This window comes from Oryx dammah, unplaced genomic scaffold (assembly GCF_014754425.2).
Source record: "Oryx dammah isolate SB20612 unplaced genomic scaffold, SCBI_Odam_1.1 HiC_scaffold_4, whole genome shotgun sequence".
In the NCBI taxonomy this organism is placed as follows: Eukaryota; Metazoa; Chordata; class Mammalia; order Artiodactyla; family Bovidae; genus Oryx; species Oryx dammah.
This window is the reverse complement of record NW_024070188.1, coordinates 40,202,277-40,227,956: the sequence shown is the minus strand read 5'-3', so window position 1 is coordinate 40,227,956 and position 25,680 is coordinate 40,202,277. Positions and strand designations below refer to the sequence as shown.

General features: G+C 39.8%; 1 protein-coding gene across 2 annotated transcripts in view; it reads left to right on the top strand.

The window, feature by feature from the left end:
* KLHL32 (kelch like family member 32) overlaps positions 1–25,680 on the top strand; it is a 230,930-nt gene that overhangs the window by 26,388 nt on the left and 178,862 nt on the right. For both annotated transcript variants that reach the window (XM_040239146.1, XM_040239145.1), the window contains exons 2-3: positions 11,840–11,927; positions 19,961–20,141. In XM_040239146.1, the coding sequence (XP_040095080.1) occupies positions 11,905–11,927; positions 19,961–20,141 (204 nt within the window). In that variant the 5' untranslated portion in view covers positions 11,840–11,904. The remainder of the gene's footprint in view (positions 1–11,839; positions 11,928–19,960; positions 20,142–25,680) is intronic.

Below are 25,680 nucleotides of genomic sequence, written 5' to 3'. Positions count from 1 at the left end.
AAGGGCAATAATGTCTTCATTAGAAAATACACTTGAAAACTGTGTGATCTTAGACTTGGCACATTGGGAAAATTAGGATTGATAAAGAAAGCATTCTACTTCAGTCATTGTGAAATACCAAACATGATGGATTTGACAGCCTTCCCCCCCCTTCCCTGACCTCCCCCACACTTCTCTCTGAGATTTGTCCTCCCACTTGTTGAGCCCACCCAAGCCTATTGACTGAGCCAAGAAAACAGACTCCACTCTCCTCCTCCTCTTCTGACTCATGCCAGAAAATCATGGAGCAATTCAAAACATGTCTCAAGTCACACAACAGAATGCAGAAAACTTTCTTGTCTGACTTTGGAATATCCTTTCATATTCTTTTGTCATTAGTGACATTTTAGATGAACTTCATTTCTTCAGAGGTCTCCCTGACCACTCAGCAGACATGTGTCAACTGTCACATCACATCGTTTTGTTCAGTGTTGCCCCAAAGTTTGAAAGTAACAATTTTTAAATGAAATTTGGATTTCTTTTTGGTTTTGATATCTTGGTTAAGATTATGTGCATATTCTGTAAAAGACTTGTAGTGCCTTTTTAGTGACAGAGAAAAGTGTTTTTGGAGATGTTTAGAAGTTCTGCATTTGTGATAAAACTGCATTACTTCTGGAACAATAACTATTTTATAAACAATTCATTTTATACCAAGTCTTCTGGGAACAAAGTTCCTTCTTACACAGAGATCAGTGGGACATTGTCCCTACCCCTGTAATTCATAAAGATACCAGTTAAGGTGCAGCTCAACTCAGCTGAAGGAACTTAATCTCATGCCCACGTCCTCTCTTCTACTTTACATCTCTTTTGTAAAAGAAAATTATGCTTTAAAAAGCAGTAGCTTTTATCACTTGTCATGTTAGGAAAAAAAAAGACGTTTTACAAAGTCATTGTAATCTTACTCTTTTACATGCCGTCCTGGCATATGGTGAAAGCAGTTTAAATGTTGAATGAGTGAGAGAGAAGATGCTTAGTGAATAGTTATAGTAAATTCTTTGTTATTAAAGCCTGGTCAGATCTCTGTTTTCATGGAAAACCAAATATTGTGTCTGAGAGAATTAGCATGTTTATTATGAGATGAGAAGTGCAACACACTCAAAAATATGGGGGCTTCTGTTATACTTTTGTAAAATAAGAAGCCTATACAGCTGGAGATGCAGGATAGCTTACTGATTAAAAAAGAGTGGGTCTGGTTATAGACTGCTTCCCAGCTGGTGCTAGTGATAAAGAATCTGCCTGCCAGTACAGTTCGATCCCTGGGTCAGGAGGAGCCCCTAGAATAGGAAATGGCAACCCACTCCAGTATTCTTGCCTGGAAAATTCCATGGGCAGAGGACCCTGGTGGGCCGCAAAGATTCGGGCATTACTGAGTGACAGAGCGCTACTCCTAGGATGTAGACTGCCTACCTGGGTTTTCACCCTAGCTCCCATACTGGTTGTGTAACCTTCCTGAAGTTACTTAATTTCTCTAAACCCTGATTTCCTAATTAGGAAAGTGGGCATAAAATAGGACTTACCAAAAGGGCTTCCTATTAAAGATGGCGGATTGAACACATGTCTACATTGCATCTTCAGCTGGTACAGAGTTCTTATTTTGCAAGAGTATAACTTAGAAGACTCCTTACATTTCAGTGTGTTGTACTTTTCATCTGGAAAACCTCCTCCTCTCTCTCTGCATTTTTCAGTGCTCCTCCACTTACCTTCCTCCACTAGTCTAACCAACATCCAGCTTGCCTTTGGTAGGGCGATATGGTGCAGCAGAATGTAACAGATGGATTTGAGTCTCAGCTTTACCAGTTCCCAGTTTTTTTTAAAAAAAAAAAAAAAAAAACCTCAAGCATTTTAGCTTGCTGGGCCTCTGCTTTTTCTTTGGAAAAAATGGGTCCATAATTCTTATAATGCTAGGTCAGTGTAAGAACTATATGTAATATGCATGTAATCCTAGCCTCTTTTTTTAAGTACTTGAACTGTGGTGCTTCACCAGTTTTAATGCTTTTTGCACATGTGAGATACATATCAGCTTTTCAGTACATTAGTGATCAATTTAAAGTACAGCTTCAATTTTAGAAATTGTAAAATGAGAGGAAATTGTGAATCTCCCAGCTGAAGAAAATGCAGAATGTCTTGTACTATTAGTGTGATGTTAATGTGGATATTATGCTTTGGCACTAGTGGTGAAGAACCCTCCTGCGAATGCAGGAGACATAAGAGACACAGATTCGATCCCTGGGTCAGGAAGATCCCCTGGAGGAGGACTTGGCGACCCACTCCGATATTCTTGTCTGGAGACTCTCATGAACAGAGGAGCCTAGTGGCCTACAGTCCATGGGGTCACAAAGAGTTGGACATGACTGAAGCTACTTCGCATTCTATGTGGATGTTATCCCTTACTTGAAGGTTATAAATTATTTGAAGGACAGAGACCATTTTTAATTCTTTTGTGTCTGTCATAACATCTTGTTCAGTGATTACTGGAAATATATTAAGCCTTTAGTAGATGCTTGAATGAATGAAGAGTCCATGTTTTAAAATTTAATGGTAAAACTTTTTCTGTTGGAAAATGGAGTTTGGATTACATCTAGATTGTATGTTAGAGTACTGTGAACTGAATATTTTCTATTTGTTAGAAGGCAGTCATTAATAAGTAGAATGTTCATTCATTGTCTGAATAATAACTTTCATACAGATTTTTTAGTGAAATAAAATAATTATATAAATGTAGCATATTATTTTTTCCATACAATAATATTTTTGTCATGCAAATATTTTTATATATTCAAGATCTACATTTTACCATCTACAGAGATGCAAATAGTTGGTCTAATTTTCAGTGGTCTGAGAACTATAAGAAATTCTTTAATGAAAAAGTTTTCATGGCAACATTTTTAAAAAGCACATTAGGATGTTATAATTGCAGGGTAGGTTATTTTGACAAGACTGTGTAACTGATCTAAGCATTTTATGTTTCTATTCACAGAGGAGTGATGGAGCTAAAAATTAAAGAACTGGAAAGGGGTGTGTTAATGTGACTGGAAGAACTGACTTAAGTGTTATATTTTATTTTGGTTCATGAGGTCTCCAGCTATATTCATGAGGGTGACTGCATATTCATCCTGTTCTCATTAGAGGAATTTTTATTATTCAGTGCAGCATTTCCTTTTAGGGCATGCATTTTGTTAGTATGGGCTTCACAGGTGGTTCAGTGGTAAGGAATCCACCTGCCAGTGCAGGAGATCTGGATTCAATCCCTGATCTGGGAAGATCTCCTGGAGAGGGAAATGGCAACCCAGTCCAGTATTCTTGCCTGGGAAATACCGTGAGGGGCCTGGTGGGCTACAGTCCGTGGGGTTGCAGAAGAGTCAGACATAAGTGAGTAACTTAACAACAACATTTTGATAATATTCCCTAAAACATTGTGAGTTAATACATGCAGATAAGCTGGCCTTATGATCGCATGTTCTTCATTCTAAAACAGGGATACATTATACTTTTACTTTTTCTACTTTGAGAGATATTGTGAGAATAATGGTAGGCCCAGGGCATTCAAGATAGTGAGCAAGATAGATATGGATCCTGCCTATATAGACAGGATGATCAAATTTTTATGATCAAAAGTGGAAAGCCACAGAGAATAAATAGGGGTACAATTAGTAATTACACTGGGACAATAGACAAAACTATGGCTACTTCAAGATGGCTCATTCTCCTTAAAGAGGTCACTGTCTTGGGGTGGGTAGAAACGAGGCTAAGCCAATATCTTCTAACCCCCCCCTTTCCCAAACAAGTAATTATATAGAGTGCTAATTATGCTGTGTGTTTGGATGTATAGGTGTTACTGGAGCTCATAGAAGAGTAAGGAACTGGGACCTTGGGGAGTTTTAGGGAGGGGTTCCCAGAGGAGGTGACCTTGGGACTTGCAAGATGAATAGGACCTAACTAGGTAAAAAGGACATGGGAAGTTCTAGGCAGAGAAGATGGTTGGTACCAGTATCCTGAAGGGAGGGAATAGCTCAGTGTGGATGAGTGGAGCTGCATGATAGATGCTATACCATACTGCTGCTGTTGCTGCTGCTAAGCCACTTCAGTCGTGTCCGACTCTGTGTGACCCCATAGACGGCAACCCACCAGGCTCCCCCGTCCCTGGGATTCTCCAGGCAAGAACACTGGAGTGGGTCTCCATTTCCTTCTCCAATGCATGCAAGTGAAAAGTGAAAGTGAAGTCGCTCAGTCGTGTCCGACTCTTTGCGACACCATGGATTGCAGCCTACCAGGCTCCTCTGTCCATGGGATTTTCCAGGCAAGAGTACTGGAGTGGGGTGCCATTGCCTTCTCTGATACCATACTTCAGTTCAGTCACTCAGTCGTGTCCAACTCTTTGCGACCCCGTGAACCGCAGCACGCCAGGCCTCCCTGTCCATCACCAACTCCTGGAGGTTACTTAACTCATGTCCATCAAGTCAGTGATGCCATCCAGCCATCTCATCCTCTGTCATCGCCTTCTCCTCCTGCCCCCAATCCCTCCCAGCATCAGGGTCTTTTCCAGTGAGTCAACTCTTCGCATGAGGTGGCCAAAATATTGGAGTTTCAGCTTTAGCATCAGTCCCTCCAATGAACACCCAGGACTGATCTCCTCTATGGACTGGTTGGATCTTCTTGCAGTCCAAGGGACTCTCAAGAGTCTTCTCTAACACCACAGTTCAAAAGCATCAATTCTTTGGCGCTCAGCTTTCTTCACAGTCCAACTCTCACATCCATACATGACCACTGGAAAAACCATAGCCTTGACTAGACGGACCTTTGTCAGCAAAGTAATGTCTCTGCTTTTGAATATGTTATCTAGGTTGGTCATAATTTTCCTTCCAAGAAGTAAGCATCTTTTAATTTCATGGTTGCAATCATCATCTGCGGTGATTTTGGAGCCCCCCAAAATAAAGTCTGACACTGTTTCTGCTGTTTCCCCATCTATTTCCCATGAAGTGATGGGACCAGATGCCATGATCTTCGTTTTCTGAATGTTGAGCTTTAGGCCAACTTTTTCACTCTCCTCTTTTACTTTCTTCAAGAAGCTCTTTAGTTCCTCTTCCCTTTCTGCCATAAGGGTGGTGTTATTTGCATATCTGAGGTTATTGATATTTCTCCTGGCATTCTTGATTCCAGCTTGTTTCTTCCAGTCCAGCGTTTCTCATGATGTACTCTGCATATAAGTTAAATAAGCAGGGTGACAATATACAGCCTTGACATACTCCTTTCCCAATGTGGAACCAGTCTGTTGTTCCATGTCTAGTTCTAACTGCTGCTTCCTGACCTGCATAGAGGTTTCTCAGGTGGTCTGGTATTCCCATCTGTTTCAGAATTTTCCACAGTTTATTGTGATCTACACAGTCAAATGCTTTGGCAGAAATAGATGTTTTTCTGGAACTCTCTTGCTTTTTTGATGATCTAGCAGATGTTGGCAATTTAATCTCTGGTTCCTCTGCCTTTTCTAAATCCAGCTTGAACATCTGGAGGTTCATGGTTCATGTATTGCTGAAGCTGCTTTCAAATATGTAAAACATGGGATAGAATAGTATAGAAGACCTAGAAGCTCTACTGCATGAACTTTCATAGATTCCATGGATACTGGCTCTCTTTTCCTAACTAGATACATGTGGTTTCCTATCACCCTATTCAAAACAACTGATGATTTGATGTGTCCCGTAAGGGATTTGCTTTCTCCCTATTATGAGTATCTGTTTATCTGGAATTATTGTGCTGGGTCAATTTATACTAGCTTTGTGTCCTGGTAACCTTTAGTGAAATCCAGCTATGAAAAGATATTTATTTAACTTTTTGTCTCTTGATGTTTTTCCCTCTCTCATAGGATAATAAATACTCAGTAGATCATAATACAGAGAAGGCGATGGCACCCCACTCCAGTACTCTTGCCTGGAAAATCCCATGGATGGAGGAGCCTGGTAGGCTGCAGTCCATGGGGTTGCAAAGAGTCCGACACAACTGAGCAACTTCACTTTCACTTTTCACTTGCATGCATTGGAGAAGGAAATGGCAGCCCACTCCAGTGTTCTTGCCTGGAGAATCCCAGGGACAGAGGAGCCTGATGTGCTGCTGTCTGTGGAGTTGCACAGAGTTGGACACGACTGAAGCGACTTAGTACCAGCAGCAGCAGATCATTATACACCTATTTATGGCATATATTGTTCAGTTCAGTTCAGTCGCTCAGTGGTGTCCGACTCTTTGTGACCCCATGAAACGCAGCACGCCAGGCCTCCCTGTCCATTACCAACTCCCAGAGTTCACTCAGACTCGCGTTCATCGAGTCTGTGATGCCATCCAGCCATCTCATCCTCTGTCGTCCCTTCTCCTGCCCCAATTCCCTCCCAGCATCAAAGTCTTTTCCAATGAGTCAACTCTTCGCATGAGGTGGCCAAAGTACTGGAGTTTCAGCTTCAGCACCATTCATTCCAAAGAAATCCCAGGGTTGATCTCTTTCAGAATGGACTGGTTGGATCTCCTTGCAGTCCAAGGGACTCTCAAGAGTCTTCTCCAACACCACAGTTCAAAAGCATCAATTCTTCAGCGCTCAGCCTTCTTCACAGTCCAACTCACATCCATATATGACTACTGGAAAAACCATAGCCTTGACTAGACAGACCTTAGTCGGCAAATTAATGTCTGTGCTTTTGAATATGCTATCTAGGTTGGTCATAACTTTTCTTCCAAGGAGTAAGCGTCTTTTAATTTCATGGCTGCAGTCACCATTTGCAGTGATTTTGGAGCCCCCCAAAATAAAGTCTGCCACTGTTTCCACTGTTTCCCCATCTATTTCCCATGAAGTGATGGGACCGGATGCCATGATCTTCGTTTTCTGAATGTTGAGCTTTAAGCCAACTGTTTCACTCTCCTCTTTCACTTTCATCAAGAGGCTTTTTAGCTCCTCTTCAGTCTCTGCCATAAGGGTGATGTCCTCTGCATATCTGAGGTTATTGATATTTCTCCCAGCAATCTTGATTCCAGCTTGTGCTTCTTCCAGTCCAGCGTTTCTCATGATGTACTCTGCATATAAGTTAAATAAGCAGGGTGACAATATACAGCCTTGACGTACTCCTTTTTCTATTTGGAACCAGTCTGTTGTTCCATGTCTAGTTCTAACTGCTGCTTCCTGACCTGCATAGATAGAAGTTTCTCAAGAGGCAGGTCAGGTGGTCTGGTATTCCCATCTCTTTCAGAATTTTCCACACTTTGTGATCCACACAGTCAAAGGCTTTGGCATAGTCAATAAAGCAGAAATAGATGTTTTTCTGGAACTCTCTTGGTTTTTCGATGATCCAGCGGATGTTGTCAATTTGATCTCCGGTTCCTCTGCCTTTTCTAAAACCAGCTTGAACATCAGGAAGTTCACGTTTCATGCATTGAGATCTTACTGACTCTATTTCTTCTTTAATTTTCATATAATCTATATATTTTGATTTTAGTGTGACTTCAAAAGTTGTAGTTTTATGCTTTATTATAAAACTTGGAATTAGAGCAGAATAATTAAGAGTACAAACTTTGGAGTCAAACAGTTTTGATCCCTGAGACTACCAATTTCTAGTCCTGTGCCTTTTGTGAATTACTTATATCTCTGGGTTCTTTTATCAGTAAAATGAAAATGATATCATCCACATTAGGTTATTATGAGTATTAAATGAGATCATGCATATGAAGTACCTCTTATTGTAAGAGCAATCAAATAAAGCATTTGGCTGTGGTAGTAGGTAAAGTTTGAACATTCTTTGGCATTGCCTTTCTTTGTGATTGGAATGAAAACTGACCTTTTCCAGTCCTGTGGCCACTGCTGAGTTTTTCAAATTTGCTGGCATATTGAGTGCAGCACTTTCACAGCATCATCTTGTAGGATTTGAAACAGCACAACTGGAATTCCATCACCTCCACTAGCTTTGTTCATAGTGATGCTTCCTAAGGCCCACTTGACTTCACATTCCAGGATGTCTGGCTCTAGGTGAGTGATCACACCATTGTGGTTATCTGGGTCATGAAGATCTTTTCTGTATAGTTCTGTGTATTGTTGCCACTTCTTAATATCTTCTGCTTCTGTTAGGTCCATTTCATTTCTGTCCTTTATTGAGCCCATCTTTGCATGAGATGTTCCCTTGGTATCTCTGATTTTCTTGAAGAGACCTCTAGTCTTTCCCATTCTGTTGTTTTCCTCTATTTCTTTGCATTGATCGCTGAGGAAGGCTTTCTTATCTCTCCTTGCTATTCTTTGGAACTCTGCATTCAAATGGGTATATCTTTCCTTTTCTCCTTTGCTTTTCGCTTCTCTTCTTTTTCAGCTATACAACCATTTTGCCTTTTTGCATTTCTTTTTCTTGGGGGTGATCTTGATCAACAAACTTTCCCTGATGCTGGGAAAGATTGAAGGTGGGAGGAGAAGGGGATGACAGAGGATGAGATGGTTCGATGGCATCATTGACTCAATGGATATTAGTTTGAGTAAGCTCTGGGAGTTGGTGATGGACAGGGAAGCCTGGCGTGCTGCAGTCCATGGGGTTGCAGAGTTGGATATGACTGAGCAACTGAACTGAATGAGTAGATAAAGTGATTATTATTTATAATTTTAAGTTAAAACAGAATAGCAGATATTTAATAGAGAGGCTTTACCATTATGATCTCAGGAATAAAGCCTGAATGATTTTCTTCTATAGATTAAAAGAGTTGTAGGGTTTTGTAGGAACGGGACAGTTGTGTTCTTTGGCCTAAACTTCTATTCAGTTGGTAAACTGCTCTAGTCACTTGTTGGACCTTTCCTGTTAGAATTAAGTCATCTCCATGTCTTTTTTGTTTGGAGGGAGAGCTTAGATGTTTTCACCTTCTGAAAGGGCAAGCATCCTTGTTACCTTCAGAAATGATGTTCCATGCAGGAAAGTATACCAGTGGGGTACCTTGAATGTTTACCTTTCAAACTAAAGGGATATCTAATATCATTTATTGCACACCATGTGATGGTGTACTGGTATTAAAATATACTAATTTACTGGTATTAAAAATATACCAATTTATGAAATAATCAGAATTAAAGATAAATTATCATATGCAATCTAATGATACTATAAACTATATGTAGTAAAAATAAAAAATATTAGTGAATAATAAATAACAGTAATTTTCAGGGATTGATTCATCCTTTAACTCATTTTAACTCCCAGCCTTTAAAATGGTGTTCACATTGTAGAATGGAACAGATTGTAATAAGATAATTTCTGAAGAGAACTAATTTAGTGAGTTGGTCTCCAAACAATAAAGGAAGTTATCTTGAGATTTTTAATTGCTGTATTTGGAATGTCTGAAAAATACAATAAAGTGTGTCCTTTAATTTTGGATTATAGTAATTTTTAGGATTATTGTTCTATATTCACCTAGTTATTGGGAGCTTTTTAAAGTATTAGAATTTCAGAAAGATTAAGGTTTTTTCATGTCTCTCTAATAATAATAAACATTCTTATGCCATCTTAAAGTGTCCATCTGTGTAGTTTTTGTGTTAGGCAATAAGAACTTGGAGTTTATAACCTAGTTTATGAAAGGAATATGTAGCAGTGATAGGTTGCTAGGAAAGTCTTTAAGCTAGTTAAACAACGTGTCGTGAATTATTCTGATCCTCTTTATTGCTCAGTTGTAGTGAAATAATTGAAAATGATGCTCATTTTTAGATTTGTCAAAACTTAGAAATAAAAGAAAAGTATAGATATACTATTTTCAGTAATTAAAAAAGCAAGAAGTAAGTATGAATGTATGAAATGTTTAAAACAATCTGATGTTCGACAACAGTGAAATGAATCCTCAGCAAATTCTGATATATTTATGTGAATTAGTATAGTTTGAAGGTTTGGATATGGTGTAACAAATACTATATTTTAGATTGGAAATCATAGGTCTCTCTTTTATAAAATTAGCAGAAATAGGCACAGCTTTACGTGTTTCTTTCATGTGTTTTTATACTGTTTTTGCTTTTCAAAATGAAACTTAGAAGAGAGCCTGTTAAAGATGATTCAAACTGGAATTAATTTTGATACTTGAGTGTATTAGAAAATGGTAGCTAGACCTTCTAATGAGAGTTGTAAAACATAGTCATGGATTCAGTGTTTATATATGTAAATATGTTTTTTTATATTTTCTTTTTCTGAGTTATAAGTAAGATACTGAATATAATTCTTTGTTCTATATTGTAAATTATTGTTTATCTATTTTGTATATAGTTGTATATATCTGTTAATTCCATGCTCCTAATTTATCCCCACTTCCACTTTAGTAATCATAAGCTTGTTTTCTGTGTCTGTGTGAACCTGTTTCTATTTTGTAAATAAATTCATGCATATTACTTTTTTAGATTCTACTTATAAGTGATATCATAGAATATTTGTCTTTCTCTGACTTTACTTAGTATGGTGATCTCAAAGTCCGTCCATGATGCTGCAAATGACAAAATGTTTTTCTTTTTTATGGCTGAGTAATATTCTTTTATATACATATACACACACACACACACATATATACATACACACACACACTACATCTCATTTATCCATTCATGTGTTGATGGACCCTCAAGTTGCTTTCATATCTTAACTGTTATAAGTAGTGCTGCTATGAACATTGGGGTACCTGTATGTTTTTGAATTAAAGTTTTAGTATTTTAAGGAATCGCCATACTGTTTTGCATAGTGGCTGCACCAATTTACATCCCCACCAATGGTCTAGAAGTGTTCTCTTTTCTCCACACTCTCTCTAGCATATATTATTTGTAGACCTTTTGATGGCATCCCTTCTGACAGGTGTGAGGTGTGAGGTGCCGCATTGTAGTTTGGGTTTGCATTACTCTAATAATTAGCACTGTTGAGCATGTCTCAGGTCTCTGTTGGCCATCTGTGTATCTTCTTTGAAAAACTGGCAGCTTCTGCCCATTTTGGATTGGTTGTTTGTCTTTTTGATATTGAACTGTATGAACGGTTCATGTATTTTGGAAATTAAGCCCTTGTCACATTGTTTGCAAATATTAATATTTTCTTTTAGTCTGAAGGTTGTCTTTTCATTTTGTTTATGGTTTCGTTTGCTGTGCAAAAGATTGTTTGATTAGGTCTTATATGTTTGTTTTTGCTTTTATTTCTATAGTGGGTGTTGTTTGGAAAGCTGGACTGCCACATGTATATCAGTGAAGTTAAAACACTCCCTCACACCATAAACAAAAAGAAACTCAGGATGGGTTTAAAGACTGTGTCCATGGAATTCTCCAGGCAAGACTACTGGAGTGGGTTGCCTTTTCCTTCTCCAGGGGGTCTTCCCAGCCCAGGGATTAAACCTGGGTCTCCTGCACTGCAGGCAGATTCCTTACCATTTGAACCACCAGGGAAGCCCCTAAGTATAATACATGATACCATAAAGCTCCTAGAAGAGAACGTAGGTAAAATGTTCTCTGACATAAATCGTAACTATTTTTTCAAATCTTAATTTTTCCCTCTGGCCATCTGTTTTAATTTTTAATGTAACCTTTAGCTATTTTTGGTTCTCAAATTTTAATTTTTAGTCCCTGAAATTCTAATAAGGTGAAAAAACTTTAAAACTTACAAGCATTCTGAAACGTTGCCTATCATAAGAGCATTCAGTCAGATTGTTGTATCTTGTCTATAAAATTCTTCAAGATTCTAAAGTATTAGCATCATGAAGACCCAGAGTATGTTTGTTTTTTTCTTTTTTCTTTTTTTTGCATTTAAGTCACTGTGCTTTTCTTTCTTGTTTTTTCATTTAGCTGGAATGCTTGCCGACTCCTCTGCGACCTTCTGAGGCTGAGACCCTGAGGAACCCAGCTGGAGCATGCCGTCTGAACGCTTCCTCAGGTGGGCACTGTAGAATACATCTTGGCTTGGGGTAGTGAGCCTTGTGTGACTTGAAATCCTCCTACTGCAATGTCTAGGACCGAGCACAGGGGAGGGACTCAACAAGTATTGAAGGAATTATAGCAAGCCAGTCTGTGTGTGAGTGTGTGTGAATTTAGTTTGGTAGCACAAGGGCTAACCATTAAGATGTAGTTCCTGCCCAAACTTAGATATGTTTAATGGTTAAGTATTTCAAAGAATACTTTTTATCTTTTTTATCCTTTTTATCTTTTCTTTATTTAGGATGCTAACCTCCCTCAAACTAATGGTATACATCCATAAAGATATATGATGTAATAAATAATCAGAAAACCACATATCATTTGACATGTAATCAGTATAAAAATATTAATGAGATGTTTTTGCATTCTTTTATTTCATACTGTGTCTTTGACATCCAGTGTACATTTTCCATTTAGAGCCCATCTCAATTTGGACTGCCCGTGTTTTACTCAGTAGCCACATGTAGCTAGTGGCTATTATATTGGACAGTGCAGGTTTGAGTTCCCCAGAGGAAAGGGTATTGGGGTTGCCTTGCCGAAGCCAGGTCACCCTCTACTCTCACTTGTAAATTTCAAGGTGGCCATTTTGCTTCCATGGAAGACCTTTCCCAATTTTAGAATGACCTTCAAACCTGTATACCCTCGGAAAATGTGGCTGCTGTCTTATGTTTTGTTTGCTTGTTTGTTTAATATTTTAGGAAGCTTTAGGAATATGTTTTTCCTTCCTTCTTTATCCATTCCTCTGTTGATGGATGTTTAGATTGCTTCCATGTTTTGGCTGTTGTAATCTGTGCTGCAGTGAACATTGGGGTGCATGTATCCTTTCTGATCATGTTTTTTTCCAGATACATGCCCAGGAGTGGGATTGCAGGGGCATATGGTAGCTCTGTTTTTAGTTTTTTAAGGAAACTTCCATACTGTGCTCTGTTGTGTTCTGTACCAGTTTGTATTCATGCCAACAGTTTTAGAAGGGTTCCCTTTTCTCCGCACCCTCTCCAGTATTTTTTGTTTGTGGATTTTTTATGATAGTCATTCTGGCTAGTGTGAGGTGATATCTCATTGTAGTTTTGATTTGCATTTCTCTGATAATTAGCAGTAGTGAACATCTTTTCATGTGCCTCTTGGCCATCTGTATGTGTTCTTTGAAGAAGTATCTATTTAGATCTTCTCTCTGACATCATTTTTGGTTGGCACCAGGCTTGGAGGTGCTATTGGCATCTAGTGAGTAGAGGCCAGGGATCCTTCTAAACATCTTACAGTGTGCAGGATAATGCCCATAGCAAAAAATGTCAGAATGTCAGTTTCACTGGTGTTGAGAAACCCTGCTCTAGATCTAGCATCCAACCAATATAGCACATGGAATGAGACCATGGTATTGGTCTGCCACCACTAAGCAAGGTGCTTTATTTCTGGCTACCACGATCCATGTGGATTCTTCTCTAAATTATTTTTTGCTTTAAATTTGCCATCTCTGACAAATTCTGATCCCTCTGCCATCTGTCCTCCATAGCACCATCATCTCTGCGATGGACTTTCCTCCTCTGCTGCAACACAGACCTTCCTTTCCCCCCTTTCTAACTTTCCCTGTGCCCTGTGGAGCTGTTGCACTGGGGTCTTGTTTTTGCTCCGCTGTGTCATCTCCCTCACCCTTTGAAGCTTTGAGCACCTCCTGCCTTCACTGGGCCCTGTCTTTGTCTGGGGCACCACTTGTTTTGTAGCTCTCTCAAGTGGTGGCCTTATTTTCTCAGTTCTCATGTATTTTAGGGATGGGTAAAGAGCTTGTTGTCAACCCAGGGCATAGTTTTGCTTCTCAGTCTTTACTCCTTATATTGGTTGTCTGAGAAAACGATAACAAAGATGGGCTCTTCTGAAGGTGGTGCTGTTCAACTCTTGCATCCTCTCCTCCTCCCCACGCCAGCAGGGTGACTTCCTCTCATTCACTGTGCACTTGGCGTTGGGCCGACAGTCTCCTCTCACCACAAACCCTTTACTCCTTTCTGGTGCCCTCCGTATTCACATGGAGGATCTGCCTGACTTGATGGCCTTGGACCTTCTACCTGCATGTGGCCTTCTCCCTCATTGAGCCACCTACTTGTGCGGTCACGCCTTGGATCTTGCATCCCCAGAAGTTGCTCCATTTCTGAAACCACTGCATCCGCCTTTCTATTCTTACCAGGACCTTCTAGCTTCCTGATTTACCTACCCTCACCATGGTGGTACTTTGACCTCATTGCAGCATCTCATTTAGTGGCCGGGTCACTCCACCAAATCCATCAATATTTTCCTTCTCTCATTTCCCGTCTTAACCATTTAGAATCTATCGCTCTTTTAAATCCTTAATTTCTCTTGCTCTCTGCATTTGCCTGACAAAATCCCAACCCAGATGATCCCAAATATCTGTGTTTTCATGCCTACATTGTCCAGTGGAGGTTGGTTCCACTGAATGTTTAGATTCAGCAAGCAAAAAAATAAAATGCCCTAGGTTTTAATGCGTGTTTCTGCTTCATTTATTCCTTCCCTCCTGTTACTCAAAAAGGAATCCTTTCTCACAACTGAGCCCAGCCCTGCTTCTGTGTTTTGAATCCTGTCTTTCTTACCTTCTCAGCAGCTTTTGACTGTTGTCTCTCAAGTGTGTTCTGGAGACACAGCTGTGCTTCTGTCATTCTCTCCATCCAGATGAGTTTTGCACCTCTAGCCAAGACCTCCTTTTGAGCTTCAGATCCTGCTCTAGGCCTGTGCTTGTCCTCAGGGTTCCAGCCGTGTGTATTCTATAGACTCCGTGTCAGGGCCTTGCTCCCTCCTGCCAAAGGATCAGAGCACTTGCTGTTCCTCTGCCTGTAAAACTCTGCTCTCCCCTTTTGCCATGGTAACTTGTTCTCATCCTTCAGCCTGCAGCTCCAGCATTACTTCATCAGAGAGGCTAGCTTATTTGATTAAAGTTTAACTACCTCACAAAACTGAGGGTTCTGTGAAGGCTGCTAAAGTGTTCATCATCTTATCTCCAGAACCTGGTATAATACCTGGCACAGGATAGTATATATCATTTAATCTTTTATAGCACAGATAATGTTTGAGTGACTAAAGGGAGGAAGGAATGAAATAAGATTATCCATTTATAAATATATTCCTTTCTGCGTAGTCCTCATTATTTCTTGGTCATTTACTAAGCATATTGCATCTTCTTTGCTTATTATTTTGACCCTTACTATTGTTAGCATTAATTTAGAAGTATTTACAAATTGTAAAGCGTTCTATTAAAAATAAATTTAAGTTCCTTGGTGGTTTTTTTTTTTTTTAAACAGCCTGTCCACTTCCCAGTTGGTGCTAGTGGTAAAGAATCTGCCTGCCAATGCAAGATACCTAGAGACGTGGGTTCTATCCTTGGGTCAGGAAGATACCCTGGAGAAAGAAATGGCAGCCCACTGCAGTATTCATGGGATTCTGGGAAATCCCATGGACAGCAGAGCCTGGCAGGTTACAGTCAGTGGGGTCTCAAAGAGTCTGACATGACTTAGCAACTAAGCACCACTTAAATAAATAGAGTCCTTTAATATTAATGTATTTAATTTGTACTAAAATAGTTTGACTGTAGAATGGAAGTGATTAGGGCACAGTGTATCAATAGACTGAACTGAGATAATCATGCATAATCCTAGTTCTGTTAGGTTTTTTTTGTCCAGTCCTTTTCTTTTTGGTGTAATCTATTTAGGAAATGAGGATCTCTACAGTACTTGACTGTATTTGATATACAGGCATGTGACACCTTATTGGTAACCTTACTTGAAAACTACTTGCATATATTTGTATATCTAAATGCTAAGTAAACATTGATATGGAAACTGACTTGAATTTTTAAATTTGCATTTCAGATATTTAAAAACCAGATAACCATTCTGGAATTTATATATTATAAACTGAGTGACCTCAGTCAAAATTTATGCTATAAAAATGAGACTCAGAGATTTCTGTGATCAAAAATGTTCACTGTGAGCTTGAAGTAGTGCTTTGTGATAATGCAGTGCTTCCCTGTGAGTGAGCTGTGCCATGTTATGAACTTCATGCTCTGCATTTGATTTTTTAATTTTTATCATCAATTTCAGAATGAAAGTTAAGGATTTAAAGTCATGAATAGTTCTGTTCCTTGAGATCTCATTTATTTATCTCCCTGGTATTGGATGCTACATTTGACCAATCAGATGGTTGCTCCCTGGCATCACTAAAAAGCAATTTCTTGCTCAGGGAGTCTGGGGCTTCCTGTGTTGTACCTGAGAGGAGCTGGGCCCTGTGAGAATCAAGAACAGCCAGACTCATCAGCAGCCTGATGGGGTGTCTGAAACCCTTATATGGTTCATGTGGAAAGACATGAGGAGCATATCCCCAGGGTACTTGTAGACTGTCCTGTAAAACCATAGCATGAAGTATATATATCATTTAATCTTTTCAAGCAGACACATTGTTTTTAAAGTGAAAGGAAACTAGTACAAAGAATTTTAACAATATATTTTATTTAACCCAATATACCCTAGATGTTATCATTTTGACATGTAATCAGTATAAAAATGTTGAGATATTTTTGCATTCTTTTGTTTAATTCTATGTCTTTGACATCCAGTGTACATTTTCCATTTAGAGCCCATCTCAACTTGGACTGCCCAGGTTTTACTCAGTAGCCACATGTAGCTAGTGGCTATTATATTGGACAGTGCAGGTTTAAGGAGTTCCTCAGAGGAAAGGGTATTGGGGTTGCCTTGCCAAAGCCAGGTCACAGGTCACCCTCTGCACTCACTTGTGAATTTCAAGGTGGCAATATTGCTTCCATGGAAGACCTTTCGCAATTTTAGGATAACCTTCAAACCTGTATACCCTCGGAAAATGTGGCTCCTGTCTTATGTTTTGTTTGCTTGTTTGTTTAGTATTTTAGGAAGTCTTAGGAATATGTTTTTCCTTCCTTGTTTCCCAAGGAATGGCAGGGCACTGCTCTAAGTTGGTAGTTTGCTAATTTGCAGAAGTTTGATGCCAAGGAAGCCATTTGCGGGGATATGTCTGCTCCCCACCCTAGTTCAGAGATGGTGCATAATAGTCTTTGAGTCACGTCCTCCCTGGTTTATGATTACTGGCTTTATCCTGTGGACCTATGGCCTTGCAGCTGTGTTCCGTGGCTGCTTGTGCCTTCACACTTAAAGAGTTGAGGTCTTTTGCAGATTTACATCTTGAGAGTTGAGTGGGAAGTTCCTTTCAGAATACAATACAATGACTTGTTGATTAATAGGCCTTTCTTTCTTGCCAAATGTTGGAGTATTTGTTTCTGCTTTTAAGGATTCCTAACATATTGGTTCCAAAACATTTGGTATCTTGTGCCAAGTGTTGCCTTAAATATTTAGCATGCTGTTTTCTTTAAGCTTGAATATTTCAAGCCCAGCTGAATGATCCTGTGAAATTGTGCAGCATCCCAATTGTTTCAGAGCTGAGCCCTTATTTCTTTGCCAAACTTCAGTTTACAGCTGCTCTTTCCCTGGCAAGATTTATTCTCTGTCAATAGATATCTGAAATGCAAACACTGATTCAGTCATAATAATAAGAATGTGAATTGTGGCTCTATATTTGGAAAATGAGTAAAGAAACATTATAAGGCAATTATTTTAATATATTCTCCTGTTCCACTACAAATGAAATTTCAAAATACATTTATTTGGCATTTAAGGTATATTAAAAGGGAGAAAAGTTATGAGAGTTTCACATAAATGTTCTAAGATTATCATAATTAAAATCTATTTTCTCTCTCCAAACTTAATTATTGCAAAGATAAATGTTTTTGAAGCATGATTTCAGACATTTCTTATCACTATCTCATGTTATTATGCTAATGTGTATTATTTTCAAAGATACTTTGATTTTGAGATTATGTACAATCTAAATATATAATTAATGTGGACTTTGTGATTTTTTTCCCCCTCTAGCATAGATTTTTGAGACCTTAGATGATCATTTTTTGCCTTTGTTTCAGGGTTTTTTGTTCGTTTGTTTTATTTTTTAAGCAGGAGGACAAATGGCATTATTATATTCATGGTAATAGATTCTCAAAATGCCTGCTCTTGGACCATCAGGTTTCTTATCTGTGAAAGAAATATTATTACCTGCCTCATAGTGTTGTTATGAAGATTAAATGAATTAATAATGTACATCACTAAGAATAATTCATGGAACATAGTAAGGACTTTGTGCTTGTGAAATGTATAAAAATGTCATCCTTTTAGAAAAGATTTTTCAAAGACTGTCTTAAAGCTTATTTAGCTGATATAATACTTCTATTACTACTCTGCCCCTTCATTTCTTTGAGCTATGCTAATTAAGTCCATTCTAGCCTTTGCATAGCAATATGTAAAAGAGTTATTTATGCTTCCGAGCATGATTTTCAATTACTGACTTTAAAAGTCTGCCTATAGCTAGAGATGCTAGATGAATATTTGATGACAGTAACCATTTCAAAACTCACTGCTGTATTTCAGCTGAAAATAATCCTCCCACCTTCCCACGAGAACTTACTATATCATCACCTCCTGTCAAATTTTTTTTTCTTTCAGTAGTTCTGACATTTCTGAGGCTCCCCAGTCAAAAATGTCCAATAAAGCTTATCGGCTGTACTCTGGCATTTTATGGGAAGCATTTGGTTTCCTCTAAGATAGTGATTTATGCTGAACTATAATTTATCAGCCGACTGGCACCACAGCCCTGTCAGATAAACCAGCCACGCAGGGTAGACTGGTGGTGACGCCTTGGTTCCCCTGAACGGCTCTTTCACATTCAGAGGAAGAAACTGGACACAGGAGTTGTCAGATTGGGAGAGACAATCTCACTCATTCCTATGGCATCTTTACTCGACTCAGAAATAGAGCTTAAGAGTTCCTGTTCTCATCTCCTCTTAGTCCAGTGCCGATTCTGAGATTCCTAGGGTGCCATGGAAATTTTCATGTATCTAAGCTGGAATTGTTTATAACTATCTACAAATTCAGTTTGCATTTGGTGTTTATTAGCATTACTTCCACACTCTTTTAGGAAGATGTGGGGTTTCACCCAGGAGTTTTGAAAGGACATGCAATGAATATTTTAGTTTAGGGTTGGCAGTGAAGAGGAAAGTTTCACAGTGAGTAAGTTTAGCAGTCGCGCAAAATAGAGCAGAAAATAGATGGCACTGTCATTCGTAAGTCTAGGACAGTGACCACACATAGCTACTACAGGCTAATAATACAGATGCAGTTTCCTTTCAGCCTTAAAGTTTTTCCTTACAGTGGCATTTCTTTTGATGTACTCTTGGTGATGCATAATTTCCCAAGTTTAATCATAAGCTGCTATGGCTTAATTAATGGCCTTTTACATGAAGTGGTCACAGGCACCCCTTTTTTACCCTATCCAACATTTGCTCGGTTTTGTCTTATTTATTAATGGAGTATTGTGTCTTGTGAGGAGACATGGTGACTTCCTGTGGCTTTGGTGAGTCATATAGGTCCCGTGGATTCAGTGCTGGCTCAGTGCATGCCAGAGATCAGGTTCTGAGCTTGTGCTAACCTCACACAGGTGTTACAAAGCTAGAAAAGGAACCAGAGACTAGGAAGGGGGTCCCAGAGTGGAAGGAGTCACATGCATATGTACATACACATCCAGAGATGTGTGCTCAGATGTACACGTACTGAGGAGACAGAGGCCCAGAAGCAGAGGTGTACAGGCCTGCAGACATGGGCCAATACACAGACACGGATGGACACACAGCAACCACAAATTCTGAAAGAGAAGGATAGTAGGAAAGGAAGAATTGCTGTGGGGGTGAGGAAAAGAGAGAATTAGAGACAAAGAAAGCAAGAGGCTGGTGGAGCAAGAGATGGCGGGGCTAGGACGGCCATACTATCACAGGCACTGGAATCCCCATTCCCTGAGTTGCTGTGTGGGGTGGCCGGGCTGCTGAGCGGAAGAACATTAACTTGCTCCCTCTCCCTACAGTATTCAAGAAATGTTGACAGGCCAGAGGCTCTGCCACTCGGAATCTCACAACGATAGCGTCCTGGCAGCACTGAATCAGCAGAGAAGTGACGGCATCCTCTGCGATGTCACCCTGATTGCTGAGGAGCAGAAATTCCATGCTCACAAAGCTGTCCTGGCAGCCTGCAGCGACTACTTCCGGGTAAGTCAAGGCAGTTTGTTATTTGTTTCTCTTAGGATATTATGCAAATAAACAGAGGATGACAGTTTTCCTGAACTGTCACATAGTCATCAGCCAATTAGGTAATAGTCCCTAGAGTTGTGAATGTTGGGGGGGGGGCTTTCCTGGTAAGGTTGAGATTGAGATGCTGTTGGGATCCTCCTTGGACTGGACACCTGGATGGCCATCCAGTGGAGAGTAGACCTCTCCTTTGCATCTTGAGCTGAGGGGTGTTCAACAGTTTACCGCCATAAGGAAGTGTGGCATTGTAGTGTGCCGTAGCAGGGCTGCAGGCCGGCGGCAGGGTGTTTCTGCATTGAGGATCAGAAAGACAATCTGTGAAACAGTGTATTTTTTTAAAGTCCCTAAGTATATGTCATGTGTCTGACTGTTTAATTTTCTATGAATGTTCTTGTTTTCAGTTCAGTTCAGTCGCTCAGTCATGTCCAACTCTTTGCGACCCCATGAATTGCAGCATGCCAGGCCTCCCTGTCCATCACCAACTCCCGGAGTCCACCCAAACTCATGTCCATCGAGTCGGTGATGCCATCCAGCTGTCTCATCCTCTGTCGTCCCCTTTCCCTCCCAACATCAGAGTCTTTTCCAATGAGTCAACTCTTTGCATGAGGCGGCCAGAGTATTGGAGTTTCATCTTTAGCATCAGTCCTTCCAGTGAATATTCAGGACTGATCTCCTTTAGGATGGACTGGTTGGATCTCCTTGCAGTCCAAGGGACTCTCAAGAGTCTTTTCCAACACCACAGTTCAAAAGCATCAATTCTTCGGTGCTCAGCCTTCATCACAGTCCATCTCTCACATCCTTACATGACCACTGGAGAAACCATAGCCTTGACTAGACAGACCTTTGTTGGCAAAGTAATGTCTTTGCTTTTGAATATGCTATCTAGGTTGGTCATAACTTTCCTTCCAAGGAGTAAGCATCTTGTGCTTTCCAACTCTTTGTTCCAGGGACAGAGATGCAATCAGCCCCATAAGGGGTATTTATGGTTGATATGTGGGTACCTGCTTCTCTGAGGATACATTGTCTTGTTTAGTAGAACTTTAGATTTTTGCTTCTAGTGGCTAATGATACGTGATGATGTGTTTGTTGTTATTTTGGAAGGTGAATATATGGGATGGTTATAGCTAAATTTAATGTTATTTATTTAGTATTTCTTATGATTCAGTTCATAGACAAAGGACTTTAAATGCATATATCATTTAATCTTCATAACAATCCATTTTATAAACATACACATACTATAAAACTCATTTTACACGTAAGGAAACTGAATCTCAGAGGTTAAGTAATTTGAGGTAACTCAGAGTTTAAGTCAGAGAAGGCAATGGCACCCCACTCCAGTACTCTTGCCTGGAAAATCCCATGGACGGAGGAGCCTGGTAGGCTGCAGTCCATGGGGTTGCTAGGAGTTGGACACGACTGAGCGACTTCACTTTCACTTTTCACTTTTATGCATTGGAGAAGGAAATGGCAACCCACTCCAGTGTTCTTGCCTGGAGAATCCCAGGGACAGGGGAGCCTGGTGGGCTGCCGTCTCTGGGGTTGCCCAGAGTCGGACACGACTGAAGTCACTTAGCAGCAGCAGCAGCAGCAGCAGAGTTCGAAGTCACACGGTTCAAAGTGGCAGATCTACAACTGAAATCCATGCCCAAGTCTTAACCAGCACTCTGTACTACCCCTAATGTGGATAGAAGAAAGAAAATCATGACAATTATTAACCAGATTTTTTGAAATAGTAAACTATTAATGTACATTATTTAATTGCTATTTAATTTTTTTCTTTTATCAGTTAACTAGTGAGTAGGTAATATTTTTAAAATATAATAGCATACAATCTTTTCCAACGTCTCAAAATGATAAAGAAACCAACTCCAGCCTGGGTCAATTTGTTGGTTTGATTTGGAATTTTTTTTTTCTTTTTTGGCCACAGTGTATGGAATCTTAGTTCCCCAACCAGGAATCAAACCCATGCCCCTTGAAGTGGAAGCATGGAGTCTTAACCACTGGACCACCAGGAAAGTCCCTGATTTGGAAATTTTCAATAGTAATCTTGTTTTTTGATGTTTACAAGACAATATCAACTGTACACAATTGCCGGTCAGCATTTAAAGAGAATTTTCAAAGATGCCAAATCATAAAAGAAAGATTTTTTTAAAAAAGTGTTTAAATATGGTGAAACCTGGTGATGTAGAGGATAAATATCTATCTTAAATTAAACTTAAAATATCTATCTAAAGTTAAAAGTAGGGATTTAATTTCTAAACTGCAGAAATGAAGCAGTATCTGTAAAGTACCCTTTTGGTTTCATAAATATAATTTATATTTTATATACTTACATTATCAGGCATTCGTCTCCCAGAAAGCTTATGTTACTTGGAGGGCTTTTGAAAGAAAATACTTTGGGTTGTTATGTATAACTTGTGTACATTATATAATATGAGTTTTGTCTTCTTATAGATCATAATGTAGCCCTGTTGGTGCTTAGCTTTTTTCCTCCTCGATCTCTGTGGGTTGTGTTTTGAATTTAATTGGGGTTCGATTTTGTGGATGTGTGTATATAAGAGAGAGAATGTGCAAATGAGTGCATACCTGTGAGCCCCAAAGAGCACTTTGCTTATTGTTGGCATTTAACAATGTTTGCTGCTACTCCAAGTTTATCTCTTTGCCACATTGCCCCTCAAAATCTGACAGGTCTTGCACAGAGTGCCTCCTTTAAAATACTGATGTTATAAAGCCTGTGAAGAAAGCTTTTTTATTCCCATCCTGCAGATACAGAAACTAAAGTGCAGTATATTTAAATAGCTTGCCCAAGGGACTGCCAGATACTAAGTAGGAGAGCTAATTTTCATCCATCGGAGTGTTTGTCTCTTTAAGTACCAAGTTGTACTTTTTCTACATAATCCTGTGCCCTGCAGGATTCATACACAGTTCCTTCAATCTCAAGACCTGCTTGTGAGGTGAAATTTCAGTGCCTGTGTGTTGATTATTAGATGGAAAAACTAAGACAAACTTGGACCTACTGGTATTTAACTCTTTCCTAGGCACTGTGCTAAGTGCTATAGTTATACAGTATTTAACCAGACATAGACTGAACCCTGTAGAACTTGTAATACAGTTATTACACTGGAATTCATTTTTTCTTTGTACCCTGTATCTTTATTAACCTGTGTTGCATAACAAAAGACCCCAAAACTTAGAAACTGGATCCTTCCTCTGGTCTAGCAGCTTCCCAGATCTCTGCTGGATTCACTCTCACATCAGCAGTTAACTGAAGAGTCGAGTGGAGGTAGGATGATCTCAGTTGGCTTTGTTTACATGTCTGGTGATGGGTAGGGTCACAGCTGGGGTTCAGGGGGACACTTGGCGTGTATTTCTCATGAACAAACTAGCCTGGGATTTTTCACATGACAGCTAAATTCTAAAACCAGCAAGTAGGCTAGCTTCAACACACAGATGCTTTTCAAGCTCCTGTTTGTTTCCTGCTTACCGATGTCTCATTGATCAAGCAAGTCACATGGCCAAGCTGAATCAGTGTACAAGGGTATACTAAAGGACATGGATGCAGGCAGGAGAAGAATTTGTTACCATTTTTGCAACCTACCACTTTCAAGAACTATCAAGGATCTGTGGTTTATCCAAGTTGGAAGCCAGCAAGTTAGTCTATCACAGGTTCAGAGATGCTGCTAGAAGAAATGAAACTCTTTTTTTTTTTTAATGTTTTTTTATTGTGGTAAAAGTCACATAACATAAAACATACCATTTTAACCATATTCAGCTGTATGGCTCAGTGGCACCCAGCACACCCACATTGCCATGCGACTCTCACCATTATACATCTCCAACCTGTCACCCTCCAAACTGAAACTCCATCCCCACCAAACACCAGCTCCCCATCCCCCTTGCCCCCACCTCCAACCCTGGCATCTACCAGTACACCCCTTAAATCTATGAATTTGACTGCTGTAGGCACCTCATACTGGTGGAATCAAACAGTGTTTGTTTGGACCTAATGTGTATTGTAATGCTTTTTTAAGGTTTTTTTTTTTTTAATTAATTTGGCCATGCTGGGTCCTTGTGCTGCTCCCACTTTCCTCTAGTTGTGGCAAGCGGGGTCTGCTCTTAGTTGTGGTGTGAAGACATCTTACCACGGTGGCTCTTCTGTTGCAGAGCTCGAGCTGTAAGGCACATGGCCTCAGTAGTTGTGGCCTCCAGGCTGTAGAGCACAGGCTCAATAGTTGTGGCACACAGACTTAGTTGCTCTGCAGCATGTGGGATCTTCCTGGATCAGGGATTGAACCCATGTGTCCTGCATTGGCAGAGAGATTCTTTACCACTGAGCCACCTGGGAAGCCCTAAGGTTATCATAATATAAGGACATGAAACTCATAGTGGATTGCATTATAGGAGAGGATCATTGACCTTGGGGAACCTGAATCTTTTGTAAATGGGTAGGAAACATGACTGTCCTTTGCTCTGGGGGAAAACATTACTATACTGGACAGTAAGCATGCCTTTATTTTCTCAGGCTCCAAAATTACCGTGGCTGGTGACTACAGCCATGAAATTAAAAGATGCTCCTTGGAAGAAAAGTTACAAACCTAGACAAACAAACCTAGTGTATTAAAAAGTAAAGACATCACTTTGCTGACAAAAGTCTGTATAATCAAAGCTATGGTTTTCCATTAGTTGTATACAGACATGAGAGTTGGACCACAAAGACAGCTGAGTGCCGAAGAATTGATACTTTTGAATTGTGGTGCTGGAGAAGACTCTTGAGAGTCCCTTGGACTGGAGGGAGAGCAAACCAGTCAATCCTAAAGGAAATCAATCCAGACTATTTATTGGAAGGACTGATGTTGAAACTCCAGTACCTTGGCCACCTGATGGGAAGAACTGACTCATTGGAAAAGACCTTGATGCTGGGAAAGATTGAGGGCAAAAGGAGTAGGGGGTGGCAGAGGATTAGATGGTTAAATAGCATCACTGACTCAGTGGACATGAATTTGAGCAAACTCTGGGAGATAGTAGAGAACAGAGGAGCCTGGTACGCTGCAGTCCACAGGGTTGCAAAGAGTCAGACACAATTTAGCGACTAAATGACAACAATGTTCTGACATCTGGCAGATTATTTTGAAGCTAAATTGTTCTGATTCAGGAAATGTGGGACAGCATGAGTAAGAAGACCCAACTTAGATGTAAACAGTTTCTTTATATTGATCCGAGAGATGGTATCAGCTTTTCTGGCTTAAAATACAAATAATGAGCAGTTGAGCACAAAGTACTGAGGTTTTCTGTAATCATCAACATTTTAAATGAAAGAGTGGAAGCACATTCTTCGGCCAAGTAATAAAGTCTTTTGTTTTTTAAAAAAAGTTTAGGCTTAATAGCAGCAGAGTTCAGTTCAGTCGCTCAGTCATGTCCGACTCATTGCGACCCCATGAATCGCAGCACACCAGGCCTCCCTGTCCATCACCAACTCCCGGAGTTCACTCAGACTCAC